This window comes from Notolabrus celidotus, chromosome 15 (genome assembly GCF_009762535.1).
Source record: "Notolabrus celidotus isolate fNotCel1 chromosome 15, fNotCel1.pri, whole genome shotgun sequence".
Taxonomy (NCBI): Eukaryota; Metazoa; Chordata; class Actinopteri; order Labriformes; family Labridae; genus Notolabrus; species Notolabrus celidotus.
Genome location: NC_048286.1, coordinates 15618175 through 15635125, shown reverse-complemented (window position 1 = coordinate 15635125; position 16951 = coordinate 15618175). Strand labels below are relative to the sequence as shown.

Sequence of the window (16951 nt, the reverse complement as noted above, 5' to 3'; positions counted from 1 at the left end):
GAATCTGATTTGTTGACTCCACAGGTTGTGGCAGGGTTAACTGTTGATTGGTTTCAAATAGATTGATTGCTGGGGTTAAGGCCATGTGGACACGTTTCATTTGATCGAAACTCAAGTATTGATTATGTTTTTCTGGAAACCCACAGCTATTTCTCCAGGGATATTTTCCCTTCTCCATGACTTTACTTTTCCTCTATGATACAATTCAGCTTCAATACTTTTGCTTATTTTAGCTTTGTTAGCTGCATGTTATCTCTCTATTCCTGTTGTTATCATTGTATGTCCATTTTAAAATGTCTGTCAACATTTGGAGCCGTAACAGCATTCTTATACAAATATCAATAAGTGTAGTTGTACTGAGATATAAAGTTGTTTCGCTCTCAAACAGAACCACAGGGATATCCAGAGATGGTCAGTCATGTTGGGGTTGACCGTCTACCAGACTCCTCCATCAATTGTCACAGGACGCTCAGCGCTACACACTCTGCCTCTATCAGTGGGACTCTTCAGCTGACAGACAGGTAAAGATTCCTATCCAGAAATACTTATGCTGCTTTACTGAGGGCGTTGTATCATAAACAAAGTTTGAATTTAGGTGTTTATTTCATGTGGGACTGGAGGTACAGGCACGGTGGGTTTCAGGTCTTCAGCTTATGTGGTAAAAATCAGGGCTAGGAAGAATTCAGAATTTTTACTGCAATTTCCATCTTGTTCATTAAAAACAGAGCAATGTTAGTTACAAAGTAAATTGTGATTTTGTACATTTTATTTAAACGTAGCACAGATTATCTACAAATGTGTATGAATGCATTTCATGATTTCTCTTTTTTGTAACTTTGACTTTAGCTCAACAGTGAACCCGTCTTGGCCAGAGCATCCCATCCTGAGCCGCCACTCCTCTCTCAGCAGCTACTCCTCTGCCAGACAACCAGTACAGCACACCATGTCACTAGACTATGGCCACCACTCTCCTCCTCTGCCCCACCCCCACATCCACCCTGCCCCCAACGCCCACAGCTCCCCCCGCAGCAGCCAGAGAAGCTGTATGGCCCGCTATGCCCTCAGCCGCAGTCCTGCTCAGAGCTTTGACGAGCAGGATGACTCAGGTCTCGGCTATGGCACGGACTGTCCAAACTCGACCTCCTCCCTGCTGGGAAATGGCGGCATGGACAGGGAACTTTTGCCCCAGTTGCCCCAGCTGCAGCCGCCACTTCTGCCAGAGAAGAAGAGGGTGTCAGATGGGGAGCATTCGCTGGGTACAGCATCTCCAGCCCTTAGTGGGTTCTCCAGTCCTCACAGTGGGAGCTCCCTGAGTATTCCCTTCCCCAATGTTTTGCCTGACCTCTCGGCTCAGCTACAGGGAACTGCCTCACCTCTGCCAGGTAAACTAGAGCTCCTTTATATAGCTGAGATAGAAAATTAAACCTGCTCTTCGTTTGGCTTATAATTGTTTGTTTTCCAGATGTACTGGCCATCAAGCAGGTTACTGTAAAGTTTGTGCAGGACACATCCAAATTCTGGTACAAGCCAGACATCTCAAGGGATCAAGGTGGGTGTTGTGTCCCATTTGGTCTAATTTGATAAAAGAAAATCCATGTTTATGTGGAATTATAGAGCCATATCCTTATTTAGTTGTTTTTTTTTCATTTTCAGCCATTTCAGTCTTGAAGGACAAGGAGCCTGGCTGCTTCATTGTACGAGACAGTCATTCATTCAGGGGGGCCTATGGACTGGCAATGAAGGTGGCTACTCCTCCACCCTCAGTTCTCCAGCAGACCAAGAAAGGTAGGATAGATGGTGATAACAAATGATTGCTTAATAGGGATGTAACTGTATGGTCAGTTTCATAATATCAAGAGAAAAATAGTGTCTAAAGAGTATTATGAGAAGCCCATTGACAAATCGTCACCCTGAAAAGATTCAAGAAGACACAAGAAAAAGAAATCAAGGCAGGCCAAAAGATTATAAAGGAAGCGTTTATAACATTGCTTTCCTACAAGAGAGCTCAAGTATCACTAAATATATAACCAAAGACCTACAGCCAGTAAATGCCGTTGCCAAAATGTAAATAAATGTAATTTTTACAAGTCTTCATTTGTCCATTTTTCTTTTAAATATTGCAATAAATAAAGAAACATGGACTATTTATTATCAAGGTATTGTTGTATCTTGTGAATTAGATTTTATTACATCCCCAAATTGTTTCATTTTATTTAAGATATCACATAAGCTGTAATACTTGCATATATATATATATATATATATATATATATATATATATATATATTAGTATATATTAGACTAAGCTACTGTGAAGAGCTTTGATTTTAATTTTGATGTTCCTTGTTGACAAAACAGTCTCTGCTGATCTTGTCCTCGACATGTCAGAATAGTGTTTTTTAACGAAAATGTCTTCCTGCTGCCTTTTAATAGTTAAAAGTAACACCCATTAAGAATCTCCACCAAGGGAAATGTTAAAAAAAAATAAAAAAAGGCTACATTGGCTGTTGTTCAAACATTTACTTTACACATATACTGTAGTTTGATTTTTTTGACAGAGCTAGGTTAACTTCTCTTTGCTTCTAGCTCTTATGCTAAGCTAGGCAAAAATCCTGCTGACCCTGTTACCAGACATGGGAAGAATATCAACATACTCATCGTAGTACAGAAAAGAAAGAGAATAAGTGTATTTTGATATCAGCGATTGGTCCAGTAGTACAGTCACTCATACATCACACGCTCACACACAAAGCCATCTACAGTTACAGCACACTGTACACACCTTTACGCTGGAACCTGAGAGTCCCTTCCTCTGTTTGTGTGTGTGAGAGCTCCTCTCTCTGCGTTTCTCTCCTGGGCATCGCCATGATGAAGCCAAACAGACCCCTTTTTGCCTGATAGTCTTAGATGTGCAGCTAATGTTTCACCCCCTAACAAAGGATGTGCCGGGTCCTTAAGCCTACTCTGATCCCAGGGCCTTTTCATGGGAGCCTCTCTGCCCCACATAACACTGTCTGATATGCATGTAGATGTAACCTCCAGGGACCAGGGTCAAAACAGGTTGCTGAAGTAAGTTATTTGCTTCCCACTATGCAGTTGTTTCGCATGTCTAGGGAGGGATGTTTTTGAAAGTATATGAAGTTTCTTCAAGAATGAAATCAAACATTCTCTGGCTGTGTTTCATCAAGAAAACAAAGGATGATTGAACTCTAATAGAGATTCACACATCACTTTTCTCATTAAAAAAGAGCCAGAAGACTTTAAATCCTATTTAATTAGCACTCAGAGAAAAATTAGTCTACATCTAATGTGCATTTTCTGTCAACACGTGGAGGCACAAAAGATGCCCATCTGCACTTCCTGCAGCAACCCACCGCAGTGTTCAACCCTTTTATTTTATCTTCCACTCACACCTGCTCCTTTGTTTGCCTTCACGCATTTGAAGTCTAATGGCACCTGTGGTGACATCATGACACGGTCCTTCCCCACACTTTCAGCTTAGGGTATTGTGACTCCTTATGAGTGTGAAACCGAACCCACCTTAAGGAGCAGGCCTTTCTCCAAGTCTTTGTGTGGAGACATTCCTCACATAAGACTCCTCTTGCCCCTTCAGAGGCGCTTCTGTTGAATCATAATCCCATTAATCTCAGCAGAGATTGAATGAAGCGATTCAATGTGTTTTATGTAACTCTTCTAGGCTGGGAAAATCACATGTTGTGCTAAGATAATGTGAGCGGTGTTATTTAGGTCAGAGTAAATCAATAGAGGAACCTTTTTCTTGCGCAGACCACAGACTTACTGATTTCACTCTTCTCCTTTACTGTGTCTAATTTCTGTAATTCCCATTTTATCACAACAGGAGGCGATATATCCAATGAATTGGTTCGCCACTTCCTGATCGAGTGTACACAGAAAGGAGTGCGGTTGAAGGGTTGCCCGAATGAGCCCTACTTTGGTAAGTACATACTCTTTTGTGTATTGACAACAGTGACACCTTCTGGCAATTTGGCAACATTGCACCTAAATAAAAACTATTTGCCATTCTGCCTTCTACTGGTTATTTAATAACAAGCAATCTATGTAAGTGGCACAATTTTACCTGTCCTTTTAAAGTGAAATCATGGTGAGAGGAAAACATGGGATTGTAATATTTTTTTGTAATTTCCTTTTTCTTTTTTCTATTTTTTTCTTGTACTTAGCGGCATGTTTTTCTCAATGTTTTCATGAAAATATGCAAGTATCAAGTTATCTATTATGACTATGATTACATTGGTAATTAATCAAATCAAAATTTCATTTCATTGATCATAATTTTATTAGAGTTTTTCCTTTTTTTTTTTTCCTTTTAAGGTATACAGCTTAATATGCCTTATGCAAAACCTATAGCTCTTAGTAAATATTTAAACATGGAAGTGAAGTGCATAACTACAGTCTCAGATTAAAATAAAAAAAGAAGTTGTTGCTACAGTGAGCTCGAAATATCTCTGTAATAATGGTTTGATATCTTACTGTTTTTCAGGAAGCTTAACTGCGCTGGTCTGCCAACATTCAATCACCCCTCTGGCCCTGCCCTGCAAACTTATCATACCCGACCGAGGTAATCTCAGACCCACAGTCACAGAGCTAATTTTATGTGGACGATTATGTTTAGAATAGAACCTAAACATTTTTCAGCTTATGTGGCTACCCACATCTGCCAGTCTGTCTGCTGATCTGTCTGGTCATTTGGTCATTGTAGTTGTTGATGTAACTGTTGTGGATTTTCTTATTAAACCGTGTTGCTTTTCTTGATCATAGATCCTCTGGAAGATGTTGTGGAGACTACCTCACAATCAGTCACCAACTCTGCTATTGAGCTGTTAAAACAGGGTGCAGGTAATCATCCAAGATCATCCTCTTGAAATGGACATTGTTACAAAGCAATGATGCCACTGTACATAAACACTTACATAATCTTTGTGTGACGCTTTTGGAATTGAGTGCATCTACAATTATCCTCTCATTTATCTTTGCCCTGTCATTAAGGACTGAGTCACTAAATACACTTGCTCTATTTACACAGATGTGATCATAGTGTAATCTGTGTGTGTGTGTGTGTGTGTGTGTGTGTGTGTGTGTGTGTGTGTGTGTGTGTGTGTGTGTGTGTGTGTGTGTGTGTGTGTGTGTGTGTGTGTGTGTGTGTGTGTGTGTGTGTGTGTGTGTGTGTGTGTGTGTGTGTGTTCCTGCAGCCTGCAATGTGTGGTACCTGTGCTCAGTGGAGATGGAGTCACTAACAGGCGTCCAGGCGGTGCAGAAAGCCACCAGCATGACTCTGAACTCCAACCCTCCACCAACCTCTACTGTAGTTCACTTTAAGGTGTCATCCCAGGGAATCACCCTCACTGACAACCAGAGGAAGTGAGTATCACACAGGCATGCTGACACCATACATGCTGTACCTGAATGCAATTTTGTATTTTTGGTGACAACAACAACCATTTGTCCTGTTTTAGGCTCTTCTTCAGGAGGCATTACAACGTCAACACAGTCATATTTTGCGCATTAGACCCTCAAGACAGAAAGTGAGTATTGGTGATTCCTCGATTTTTTTTGTGCTATGTGAAAAAGAAAGTTGGTTTATGCAACAAAAATATGAAGTTCACTGAATGTGTGACAAAGTTCCACTAATCCATCAACACTGTCATATTCTTGTCCCTGCTCACAGGTGGAAAAAAGATGGCTACCCTTCAGCAAAGTAAGCACATTTTTTTGTTTTGTTTACATGATCAGACCCAGAATAGCATTAAAGCAGTTATATCTAAAGTCACATGGCCAGTTAGAGGCAGATTACAGCTCCACCACTAAGAACTTTGCTCTATCTCTGCAGGATCTTTGGCTTTGTGGCGAGGAAAACTGGCACTTCCACGGACAACGTATGTCACCTGTTTGCAGAGCACGATCCTGAGCAGCCGGCAAGCGCCATTGTCAACTTTGTTTCCAAGGTGATGATTGGCTCGCAGAAGACTAAGTAGGACTGCCTGCTCACCTGGATGAACTTTTACCAAGAGAAGAAGCAGAAAATAAAGACTGAAAGACTGAACAAAAGACAAGAATGTCACGGACTGAAGATGGGGAACGCCTGGACATTTACCCTGATGATTACTGGATGTTATATAAATAATGAACACTGACCAGGACACGGACATTTAATGACATATTTTAATGGAAACATATGAGTTCCCTTCTACTTCGTTACTTTTCTTTTTTGTAAAATGAGCTATGTAGTTAAAAAACATCTAAATATGTTATTATAAGTTACTGGTTTACAACTGTAATGTCTTATAAAGAAAGATATATATTCTTTGCAATTTATTTTAAGAACATAACAAACATAATACAAAAGCTGCTTTTCTTATACATACATATTTATGGACAGTTAAGAAAAACCCTACCTTGTTCCACGTGTCATTATTTTTCCTGATATTTAACCAAAACCAAGTTGTCTTAAGCTAAATATAGTCTGTAAATTGTGGTTGATGTGAAAGCTCCTCTGTGTTATATCATCAGTCATGCAGTCTTTTGTTGAGGATTATAAAATGTGGGAAAGTAGTGCAGCAATTATTGCGCACAGTTTTGACTTTGGGGTTAGGCTACATCGCATACAGGATTATCTTATTTTATCTATGCAATGTAAATGTTTTATTTTTTTAAACCACAGCTCTGTACATGTGCAGCATGTACGCAGCCTCTCTGAAACTGTTAGATGACTTTTATTCTCAAGATATATGTGATCAGCATGACCACTTTTAAAGCGGTAAGCAACATTGAAACAAAAGTGTGCAGGTATGCTTGTGTGTGTGTGTGTGTTAGTATGAGAGCAACCATGAAAAATATTTTAATGAAACCCTAATATATATTGATTTGACATGAGTTAGTTAAAAACAAATCAGTACTTTGGGTAAAAGTGGGTACAAATTGCTTTTTACCAAGGCTGCCAAAATGTCAGTTTTTGCCCTTTATTTTGAAGGGACCATTACCAGGAACAAGTGTGCAGTTTTTCGATACCAAGTTGGCTGGAAACCAATCAATTTACACCCTTTTTTTAAATGGAAAAGGTAACAGGCTGCTTAAGGAGAACAAACACTAGTATTAAAAAGTTCTAAAAGGTCATTTTCCAGTAATTTAGTCGTTGTAGGCCATTCTCCTTTTTGTGTTTGGTGTCCTTTTTATCCAGTGAGGAACCTACCCTTGTAACAAAGCCCAGCTTGTGTTCTTACATTGATAATTATAGGCTTAAACATTTATTTCTTTTCACTTTTTTATGACCTATAATCTGTACCTCATATGTATCTCATCCAATACTGTGCCTCTGCTTATGACTGTTGATGTGAACAGTTGGTTTGTGTATTGATATAGAATTGTGTGATTTGTTTTGTAAATAAACAAAGTGAAACATTTATTTGAACTCTGTAGGCCATCAAATTCAATGTATGGAAAATTATACCGCTTCTGTATTTTTCTCATCTCACGATCAATATGATTTAATTGCTTCTTAAAGCTCAATGAAAATGTTTATAAGCCACTTACTAAGATAAGACAAAGCTAGGGCTAGCATTTAACCACTTCCTTCCTTGCATAAAAAATGTACGCAACTCTTTCTCTTGTGTCATGAAGCATTACCAAAGTGTTTTCTTTTAGTCTCTTCTTTTTACACACTGAATTTTTGGGATCAAGAACAACACGAGAGGCAGTGTGATCTTTTCTAGGTTATCTGACGTCATATTTATTTTTACTCACACTAAACATTTCACTCAGCAAGATATGTAGGCTACAGAAAGGTATAGAAACAAAGATGTTTGTTAAGTTGCTATAAAATTAACAGAGCATTATAGTCTGCTAAACTTGTCTCAAATTCACCCAAGTTGTAAATTCCAAAAGTACTCTGATTTACATGTAATTAGATTACTTTTATTCTAGTAGTTCAAAAGCTTCAGCCAAGCTCCACACAGAAAGGTCCCAGCCAGGATTCAAACCCAGAACCAACACACTGTGAAACACCTGCTGGCCGCCACACTAACATACTACCCAGCAGAGTGTACTTACCTTTTGTTTACCTTCCACTTTAGTCTCAGTCTCTGTAACATGCAACTTTGCAGCTCATACTTGTTCAGGTTTATAATTTTTTAAGTTGAGTCTGGCTATTTAAATAATGGTTAACAGTCTACAGCAAGGAAGCCACAACACTCCAGCTTCATTTGGAAAAGCCCTGGCTCTGATTTGAACCCTGAACCCTTCTGCTGAGAGGTGGCAGAATTAACCACCACACTAACATGCCACCTTACAGAATTAAGGTGAGGTTAAGGATGACCTAACTCACGTGCACCCCCAGAAGCGACCCAGAAGCGTTCTGTGTGGCTTACAGTCTCTTACTAGTAAGAGACTGTTTTTTCCCTCAGTGTTGATATTTAGTCATAGCAATGTGTCTTATCGATATCACACAGCTGCTCATGTATGTTCTGTTCATTTTGTACCAGCTTTGTACCAAAGCCATCTTATGTTTATAGTGCCAAGATTGAATGTTTCACATGGCTGCATCTTATCATCTAACACATATACTGTTGGTGTATTGCATTAATTGTTCAAATTTACATTTCCCTGTTTTTCCCTTCTTGCCAGTTTTTGTTGAATCCCTGCTTTTGTCACAATCCCTTGAGTTCCTTGAACTTAAATAAATGAACCCATCACTCTACCAGTTGAGCTAATCAGCAATGTTGTGGTTTAACATGATTCATTTTTATTTTTTAAGCAAATTATCTCCTTCAATCAGAAGGAATTGATTGTTTTATGTATTTCAGGAAACATCTGTTACCATTCTTCATCCAACATTTGTCATCTGTGTTCCCAACCCTTCTTCCTTTTTTATTATTGTAACATTTTTGCATCGATTTATTCGGACTTGCCTTGTAAGATTCTAAACACATTGCCCATTGTGTGTTTAAGTTTTTCATTATAGTTGCTTAATATATTTCAACATGGAGGGAATATTTCTCTCTTTGCTTTTTAAATTATTTTAAATAACTTCATATTTGTAGAAATTCTTGATTCACAATTTTCAGAGTGGGTCAAAAAAGTTGTTGTTATTTAAAGCTTTTAATGATCCCAAGTGTAATGGAGGTGTGGTTTTCACCGGGTTGGCCTGGGCCACGGTGGCGAGGCCCAACATGATATCTTTTGGGACCCAGACTTCATGCTAACATCCCTGCTTGTGTGTCAGGATAATGGTTGTTACATTATGTGTTTGTAATAACTGACCCACTTGGCTGCTGTTTAAGGGACATAGCATACAGCTGACAGCATGCACAAGTCTTACATTACAAAATACTTGAGGGTTAATCACAGCAGGTTTCAAGCTGCTGTGTCTTCTGATAGATACTAATCTACCATTTGGAAAGGAGGATTTGCTAGGTCAGTGGATCATGTTATACCTGCCAGCTTCGTTGAGGCCTTTAGTCTTATAAAAAGCTTCAGTTCAATTTGTGGCCAGCAGAGGACACTAGCAACACAACTTTTTTGCAATCTGCAGGAGTGGATTCTTGTTTTCTTTTGTGACGTGGCTTCTATCTGCAGGGAGAATGAGTTGAATTGATTTAATGTTGTCATCTGTTTCTAGAATAAGAAACAGTTATGATGACAGACATTAACAGACCACCACTATATATTTTAATAAGTCTGACAAGTGGCCAGCTACAGTGCATCTGTGCTGTGCTTTCCAGCACACGTGTCCACTGTCTCATTCGTGAAGTGCTGTAAAAGAGGACTTTACCTGCACACAAGCCTGGACAGGTTGCTCGAATGGTGCTGAGAGGGAATAAAATTGCAGAGAGGGAGGAAAGGTGTAATAGGGTAGACCCTCCTCCCTCCTTTCTCACTACTGTCCCTCTGCAGGTGGTGAAAGTGAAGAATTCCCGGGGAGGGCAGGAAGGAAGCGAAGGCCCAGGTGTGGTGACTGCAGAGAGCCCAGAGCCCGTCTTCCTCTGTTATTTAGTGTGGAGTGGCCTCGAAATAAAAGAAGCCGGGAAAGTCCAGAAAACCAAGCAACATTATTAGACTACAGAGGAGCTTGTCAGGTGAGACTGTATTTCACACAGGTAATAACAGTGTGTGAGTTTGAGTGAGCTATGCAGGCCTAGCTTGATACTGAAATAATCCCCCATCAGACTAGATTTATGTCTTTGTATCTGCTTTTTCTAAGAAGATTTACGATAACAGAGAAATGTACAGAAACTTCTCTGGAGTGGAGGAAGACTCATTTTCTAACTCATTACCTAAAAATGACAACTGCGAGCAAGCCTTTATAATATTATCATTGCTATTATGTCGACATTCCTGCCCTCAGCACAGACCAGTAACAGACACTGATTAAGCCCGTAACACACAGTGCCTGTCCCTTTAAATACCAGCTTACCAATAAGGTTCACAGATTTACAGCAGTCTCTTCTTGCAGACTGAGGCCAATCAAGTTTTACTTGGCAGATAATATGGAGGTCAGAGGTGCTTATTTGGCTGGCAGAACTCATCCTCATTCCTCGATCACCCAGCTCTGTGGGGTTTTTTTACGGCCACTTGATTAGAGGGACAGGGCTCATCTCTTTCCTCTGGGGTAGAATAAAAGGTTGGGGAGCAAAAAATAGAAAGTGCATTCTGGGATAGCTGCTCAATTTGGGGCCCCTGTTTTTGTGTTTCAGACAGGGAAACCTCAAAATGCATTGGGAAATTTGTTTTTGGCTTTCATATCAGGCCAAAGAATAGCTTGGATCAGATCTTAATGAAGCAATCACCATCAATGGATCATTAGTTTTTCAGCCTGACATTCTTATGTGTAAGAATAATTTCAAAATGTTTGTCGAGTGTTAAAGCTGAGAATTATTGTCCCACACAGTTCACGTAGAGAAACCGAAACAGTCCGTGATGTATGAAGTCGATCCATGGGCTCGTCCGTAGCATGTGACAGACTTCACAGCTACTCATAAGAATCCCAGTCCGCCAATAGATATCTACTCACTCACAGTGGCTGTGGAGGAGTCTACATAGGCCATGGTCACTGAACTGGAAACGTCAAGCTGTGAGGTCAAACACCTACCTCTGCCATGTGAAGTTTGGTTTACATCATGGTTTAAATACTAAGCAAGAGCAAAGACTGCTGACTTGTGACACGGTGACATGAAAAGTTGTAGGCTGTAACAGGTTAAACTGGCATATAACCACTTGACCAAGGCAATGCACCACCTCCGGCATGTGGATGTCAAGGAGGACCAAAGGTAGTGCTAGCTCTGCTAATGTTAGCCACATTTGATAAACTGTTTGGACCTGCAGACCCTGTGATCCAGTGTTTAGTCATGTTTTAATAAATTAAACTACATTTGGACAGTTTTCTAAGTGTTTTCTAATTGCTGTTTAACCAACTAAGAAATAAGTCAATTAAGAACATCCCATGTCAAGAAAAAGTGGATGGGTCGTCCGTTTTCCTGCGATACATTTTTTGTTAAGTTAATTTTGTTAAGGATACATGACCTTTTGTTATGCACTTTTCTAAGTTTGAACCCTGTGCCAAGACCTATAAGCCACAATATATGACACAGCTGACACAAATTGGTATGAGGTGTGTTCTGATTGAATCTTGTCAAACCATTGTCTCCTTTTTGAAAGTAGGCAACAGCAGCAGTAAAAAATATTTGACAGCAACAAACATTTAATCCAACGCCAGTTCATGGTAACTTTTTACAGTTTTGTTCACCGTTTACCCAAAATGTTTCCTTTTTATAAACCTGTCAGAGACAGCTATGACTTTTAAACCTGACTATCATAAGTCTCTGTCTTTTCTCTTCTTTTTAGCATCAAACCACATCTTGCAACCGCAAGCCACCATCACTTATAAAATAAATGGAGCATTGTAGGGCCTGCATCTGCTAGGGATATTCCCTCCTCCACCAACTATAATTTTGTCTTTGTTTACGATGAGTAATGGTGTGTTGGTGTCAGTGAGAAAAATGATACATGGCTGTGGAGGAATAAATTACATGTAGTTGTCCATTTCATTTGTACCTAAATCATTTGATTGAAGGTCCCAAACACTCTAAAAGAAGAATAAATCACAAAATGTAAAAGCGTTTTACTTAATAAGAAACAGTTTGAACACTTTTATATGTATGTACATGTTGAAAAAAATCCTGCTATCCACTCAAACCAACTCCAGTTGATAAATAAAAAGGCAGAGTGACTGAAAGAGAGTGAGAGAGAAAAAATTGGGAATCAATATGTTTTGCACATGTGTGGAAAAGTAAATACATGTGTGAATTCAAGTACAAAGTCCTAATGTTACTGTACGAGACAGAGAAACACAGACATAGGAAGTGATACTGTCTGGAAGTGGGGGGGATTCGGGGCCCAAAGTGAGCGGCGCCACTCTCAGCCCACTTCCGAGCACTTTGCAATCTGTCAGACTGAGTGCTGAGAGTTCCACTCTTTCCGTCCTCCACTTCGCTCAGGCCTAATTACAGCCTTTGACTGCCTCGGGGGCCAAGCCTCCAGAAATGGGGACCACGACAGCTCCATGAACAGACCGCTCCAAAAAAATAATTAACCAACCCTGGAATTAGATGAAAGGTGGCCTTTGCCCTTTTGGCTCTTTATTTTGCTCACCATACAAACCACATCTTATAATCGGATAATTGTTGAACCCCTGTATGGGTGCCAGCCTAAGCAGAATCAAAGGGAAAAGAAGATCATATTAATCATAATAGAGACATTTGCTTCCAATTCATCTGTGATGAGAGTCTGCCTGAAAAGCCCTCAGACAGGGGCAATTATATGACAGACAGTCATGAGACTGTGGGGGATAAAAGAATAACAGTGACCGTACCAGACTTGTCATGTGATCTGTGGCAGTCTCATTCCTGAACAGCCCCCCCCCCCCCCCCCCCCCAGCTCCAACACACTTACATACCGTTATGTTGACACATGCTGTCCCTCCGCACACAGCAAGCTGGACCCCCTCTGACAGCCTAAAACCCAGGTGAGAAAGGGAAAAGAGTTTGGTTGACCCAGACACATTCTGCAGGACGACAGCTGATACAATTATACACTTTTCTTACATCTATACATTAAGACTATCCTCTCTTATCTCTAAACCAAATACAGTCACTGAATTGAAAATGCTGCCTCAACCTAATTGTTGATTAAACTTGACAGAGGCAATGAGGTGAAATTGAGGTTGCTTTTAGCCACCTGGGAAACTACTGAGGCCACCTGTCCATCAAGTCAGCCATGCCCCTAATTAAGAAAACCCACCCCTTTGAACACCCAGTTTGTTAAAATGTATAAAAGAGCTACATACCAAAAGCTGGTTTTTGAACATGTGTATTCTGCAGTAAAAATAGGCATTCTCACATTGGACTAACATAATAGGGGTTCCTTAGTTTTTGCCAAACGGCAACCTCCAGTCTTGAGAAATGAAGTCAATGTGGAAGTGCTAAAAACTGCAGTTCCTTATGTGTCCACATGGGGCTGACTCTAAAAGACCCAGAAGCCACATACATACTAATTTTAAAAAGCCCACCTTTGACAACAAAAATGAACAAGTTAACAGACTCATACAAAGAACATTTATGGTCTGAAAAGCTCATTTATCTATCCATGCACACTTTTTTTTATGACTCATTTGTTTTAAGATTATTTGTTTGCATAATCAGGGACTTGACTGACAGGCTGGTGCAATGTAGCTGTTAGCGAGGAAGCTGTAGGCCCACCTCAACTCCATCTCTTTGCCTCTTGCTGGGTTCAGTGAAAGTTAAGTTGAGTCAGCCCTTAATATGGTGACTGCCGTTGATGGAATTTGTATCCACTTCAGAAATCAGAGACCACATGCATGTTATATACAGTTGGATTTTTTTGGCCAGCCTCAGGTGGACTATAGAGGAACTGCATTTTTTTTTTTTATTGCAATTTGGCTACAAGTTTCAAGATTGAAGGTTGCTGTTTGGCCAGAATTGGAAAGATTACTGAAAATAAGTATGTTAAGACACATTAAAATAAAACATCTCCATATTTTGGTGGTACATTGAATGCATTCCCATCATGCAACAGTAAACTGTGTCAAATTCTCTCTGCTCTTGATACGCATAACAAAAGTTGGCTATTTGTTTTTCTGTACAAATCAACATAAAATTGAAGGTGTACGTGACCTGTCAAAAATTTTACCTGGAGTTGGTTTTTTGGATAAACCTAGTCAGTCTTTGGCAAACACCAGGAAGAGGCCTTGTTTGGATCTCCTGTGAAGTTTGCCAGCAAGAAATAAGTTAACAAGCAGGAGGATTTTGTTTTCTTTAGATACATTTTGTTTTACAGTTTTGTACTCATGGCTGATACTGGAGCAGAATTAGAAAGTACACATCCTGTTTAAGTACTGTTCTGGATGGAGAAACACTACACCAAGGGCTTTGAGATATAAAAGAACAAAATTGTTATGAATAGAATTTAATTTTTAGGCTAGTGTGTGAATGCATCTCTGCTTTTTGAGGACAAAACATTTAAACTGTGTGCATATTTATGTTATTCTGACATTTATTTGGGCACAGGAGAACACTAAATGACGCCGGGCTGTGATACCTTTTTGTAAGCTAACTAAACGTTAAATCAATACATGACTCCTCTGTCCAGAAGCAGGCATTCAGTTTATACTTAGCAGACAGTTTCAATTCAATAAGCCAAAGAGAGCTGCTGGAGCAAGTGCAGACCACTCTCAGAGCTTCAAGCGAGTGTGTCCCATTTGTCCAAATCATCTTAAAACAGTGGAAAATTGCTCTTTGAGTAGGGTTTGACAAGCAGTTGTGGTTGGGCAGTACAGCCTTTGACAGCAGTTTATGTTAAACACATGTACAGTAATATCCTGTGTGTGCTAAAGCAAATTCCTCACACCCCCCTTTATTGAGTGGCTGCTCTGTGGGATGACATTCCTTCTGTACATTACTCCCTATGCCCGACATGCTCCTCTGCTATGCTGAATATGCACAGGTGGCTGAGAGACCCCCTTCCTAGGAGTTCTGTGCGGAGGAGAGAGAGGAGAATCAGCAGGCTTTTTTCAGCTTATGAAACAAATGTTTGGCATTCCACTGAGCACCGCTCTGCTGTAGACCTGTCTGTTAACAGGCGGCAGTACGCCAGGGCTTGTTGGCAACTGATTTGACATTGGCTTCCAAGAAATTTCAAAAGAAAAGAGGAACTATACACCTTGCTTCTCCTGCTGTTATTCTTTTGAGATGGTTGGGACATATTTTCCTGGTGTTACCTTGGCTCATCTGTAACCAATTAATAGTGGAACTAAAAACACTTCAGATGTAATTACACAGGAATTTTCCCACTTACATGTGTGGTATGTGTCCTTATTCTAAGGTCTGCTTTGTAGCACTTACGAACAGGCCAAACTATGTCACACATCCTAATAACAAGTTCAGAGACCTTTGTATTACTGTGCATGTGGGAAGCAGGTACATGGGAGTCTTTTTTTTTTGATGAATCCAAAACACTAAATACACCATATGGACAGGTCACATCAAGTTATGTTCTCATCACTTGGATCATCTTTGTCCCATTTGAAAATTCAGCCCTCAGAAAGAAATCAGTTCTCTGTGCAGTTGGTGTTACTTATTTGCAACTTTGAAAATGCCAGAATTTGACTAACCATAGCTACTCGTAAATAAGCATGAGTAATGGACATGCTGGACATCTTCAAATTATGTATCACTCGTCAATCAACTTTTTATTCTTTCATTTATCAGTAATATGTGAACATTTGAGTTTTGTTAAAAAGTGGTGGAAGTAAAGCTTATAGTTATACAGACTGACTGCGCCCAGGAATATGTTTGTTTGAAACTTTATACACGGATAAATTAAGGTAAAGGCTATATTTTTGTGTTCTGGGTTGTCAAAATAAAGAATTTAACAAACTGTTGGGTTCTTAAATCTACAAATGCAAATCTACAAAGTATTTAATAGGATAGTCAGTCCTAATAAATTTGATGAAACAATATGATACCACAATATGAAATTTTTTTCTTGGACTCACATGCTGCATAAGCTCACATGCTGCACTGTTCATCATCAATTCTCTAATATTTCACTGGTTTGTAGCTGATGCTCTATTAGAGCTTGAAATAATCATATCATGTATGGATTCGTCACATTGTATGCACCTAAACTATACAAAGGTCAATCATGGTCATGTGCAGCAGCTTCTTGAGCCATAGATCAGTTAACAAACACACACACACACACACACACACACACACACACACACACACACACACACACACACACACACACACACGCACGCACACGTGATTCATGAGAAACAGAAATTGGAATTATAAAGCATGCAGTCATGTAGCAGGTGTATGCAACTTTAATGAAGAGGGGGCCATCTGAGTCTCTTAGGATGTAAAAAAAAAAGAAAATATAAAATCTGACACACTAGTACACACAACCACACACACATCCAAACATACTAGGAGTGCCCCCTAAGGTTGAATCTGCACATTGCAGATGATTAACTGCTCTTTGTGGGATCTATAAGTTTAAAGCTGATCCAAATTAAAGTGTATTTGTTTTTGCTTTTTTTTTTTAAATCTTGGCATGAGTATATTATATAGTTTATTATAATGTGGTATATTCGCAATATGAACCCTCACTACTTCTCTCAGCCAGTACAAGGACAAAGTTGTTCAATTTTATTTTTTGTTTTTTTTAAATATGGTTTTGCTCTCAGTCATGTTTAAAAAAGACGTAAATGTTATTATTCAGCTGATCAGGAAAATCCCTTGATGATTTTATTGGAATAACGGAGTCGAGGCAATTCATCAGTGGACCACAAGCTATGCGGGGGTGTGACTAGTACAGTCACTGGGGTCTATATATTGAG

At 39.6% G+C, this 16951-nt stretch overlaps 1 protein-coding gene across 1 annotated transcript in view; it reads left to right on the top strand.

Moving 5' to 3' along the window:
- Window positions 1–7438, top strand: part of LOC117827031 (tensin-3-like) — a 37468-nt gene extending 30030 nt beyond the window's left edge. The window contains exons 17-27 of the mRNA XM_034703481.1: window positions 389–521; window positions 847–1382; window positions 1463–1549; window positions 1654–1785; window positions 3860–3955; window positions 4520–4597; window positions 4798–4875; window positions 5229–5397; window positions 5493–5561; window positions 5705–5734; window positions 5867–7438. Of these exons, the coding sequence (XP_034559372.1) occupies window positions 389–521; window positions 847–1382; window positions 1463–1549; window positions 1654–1785; window positions 3860–3955; window positions 4520–4597; window positions 4798–4875; window positions 5229–5397; window positions 5493–5561; window positions 5705–5734; window positions 5867–6011 (1553 nt within the window). The 3' untranslated portion in view covers window positions 6012–7438. The remainder of the gene's footprint in view (window positions 1–388; window positions 522–846; window positions 1383–1462; window positions 1550–1653; window positions 1786–3859; window positions 3956–4519; window positions 4598–4797; window positions 4876–5228; window positions 5398–5492; window positions 5562–5704; window positions 5735–5866) is intronic.
- The last annotated feature ends 9513 nt before the right edge of the window (window positions 7439–16951 follow it).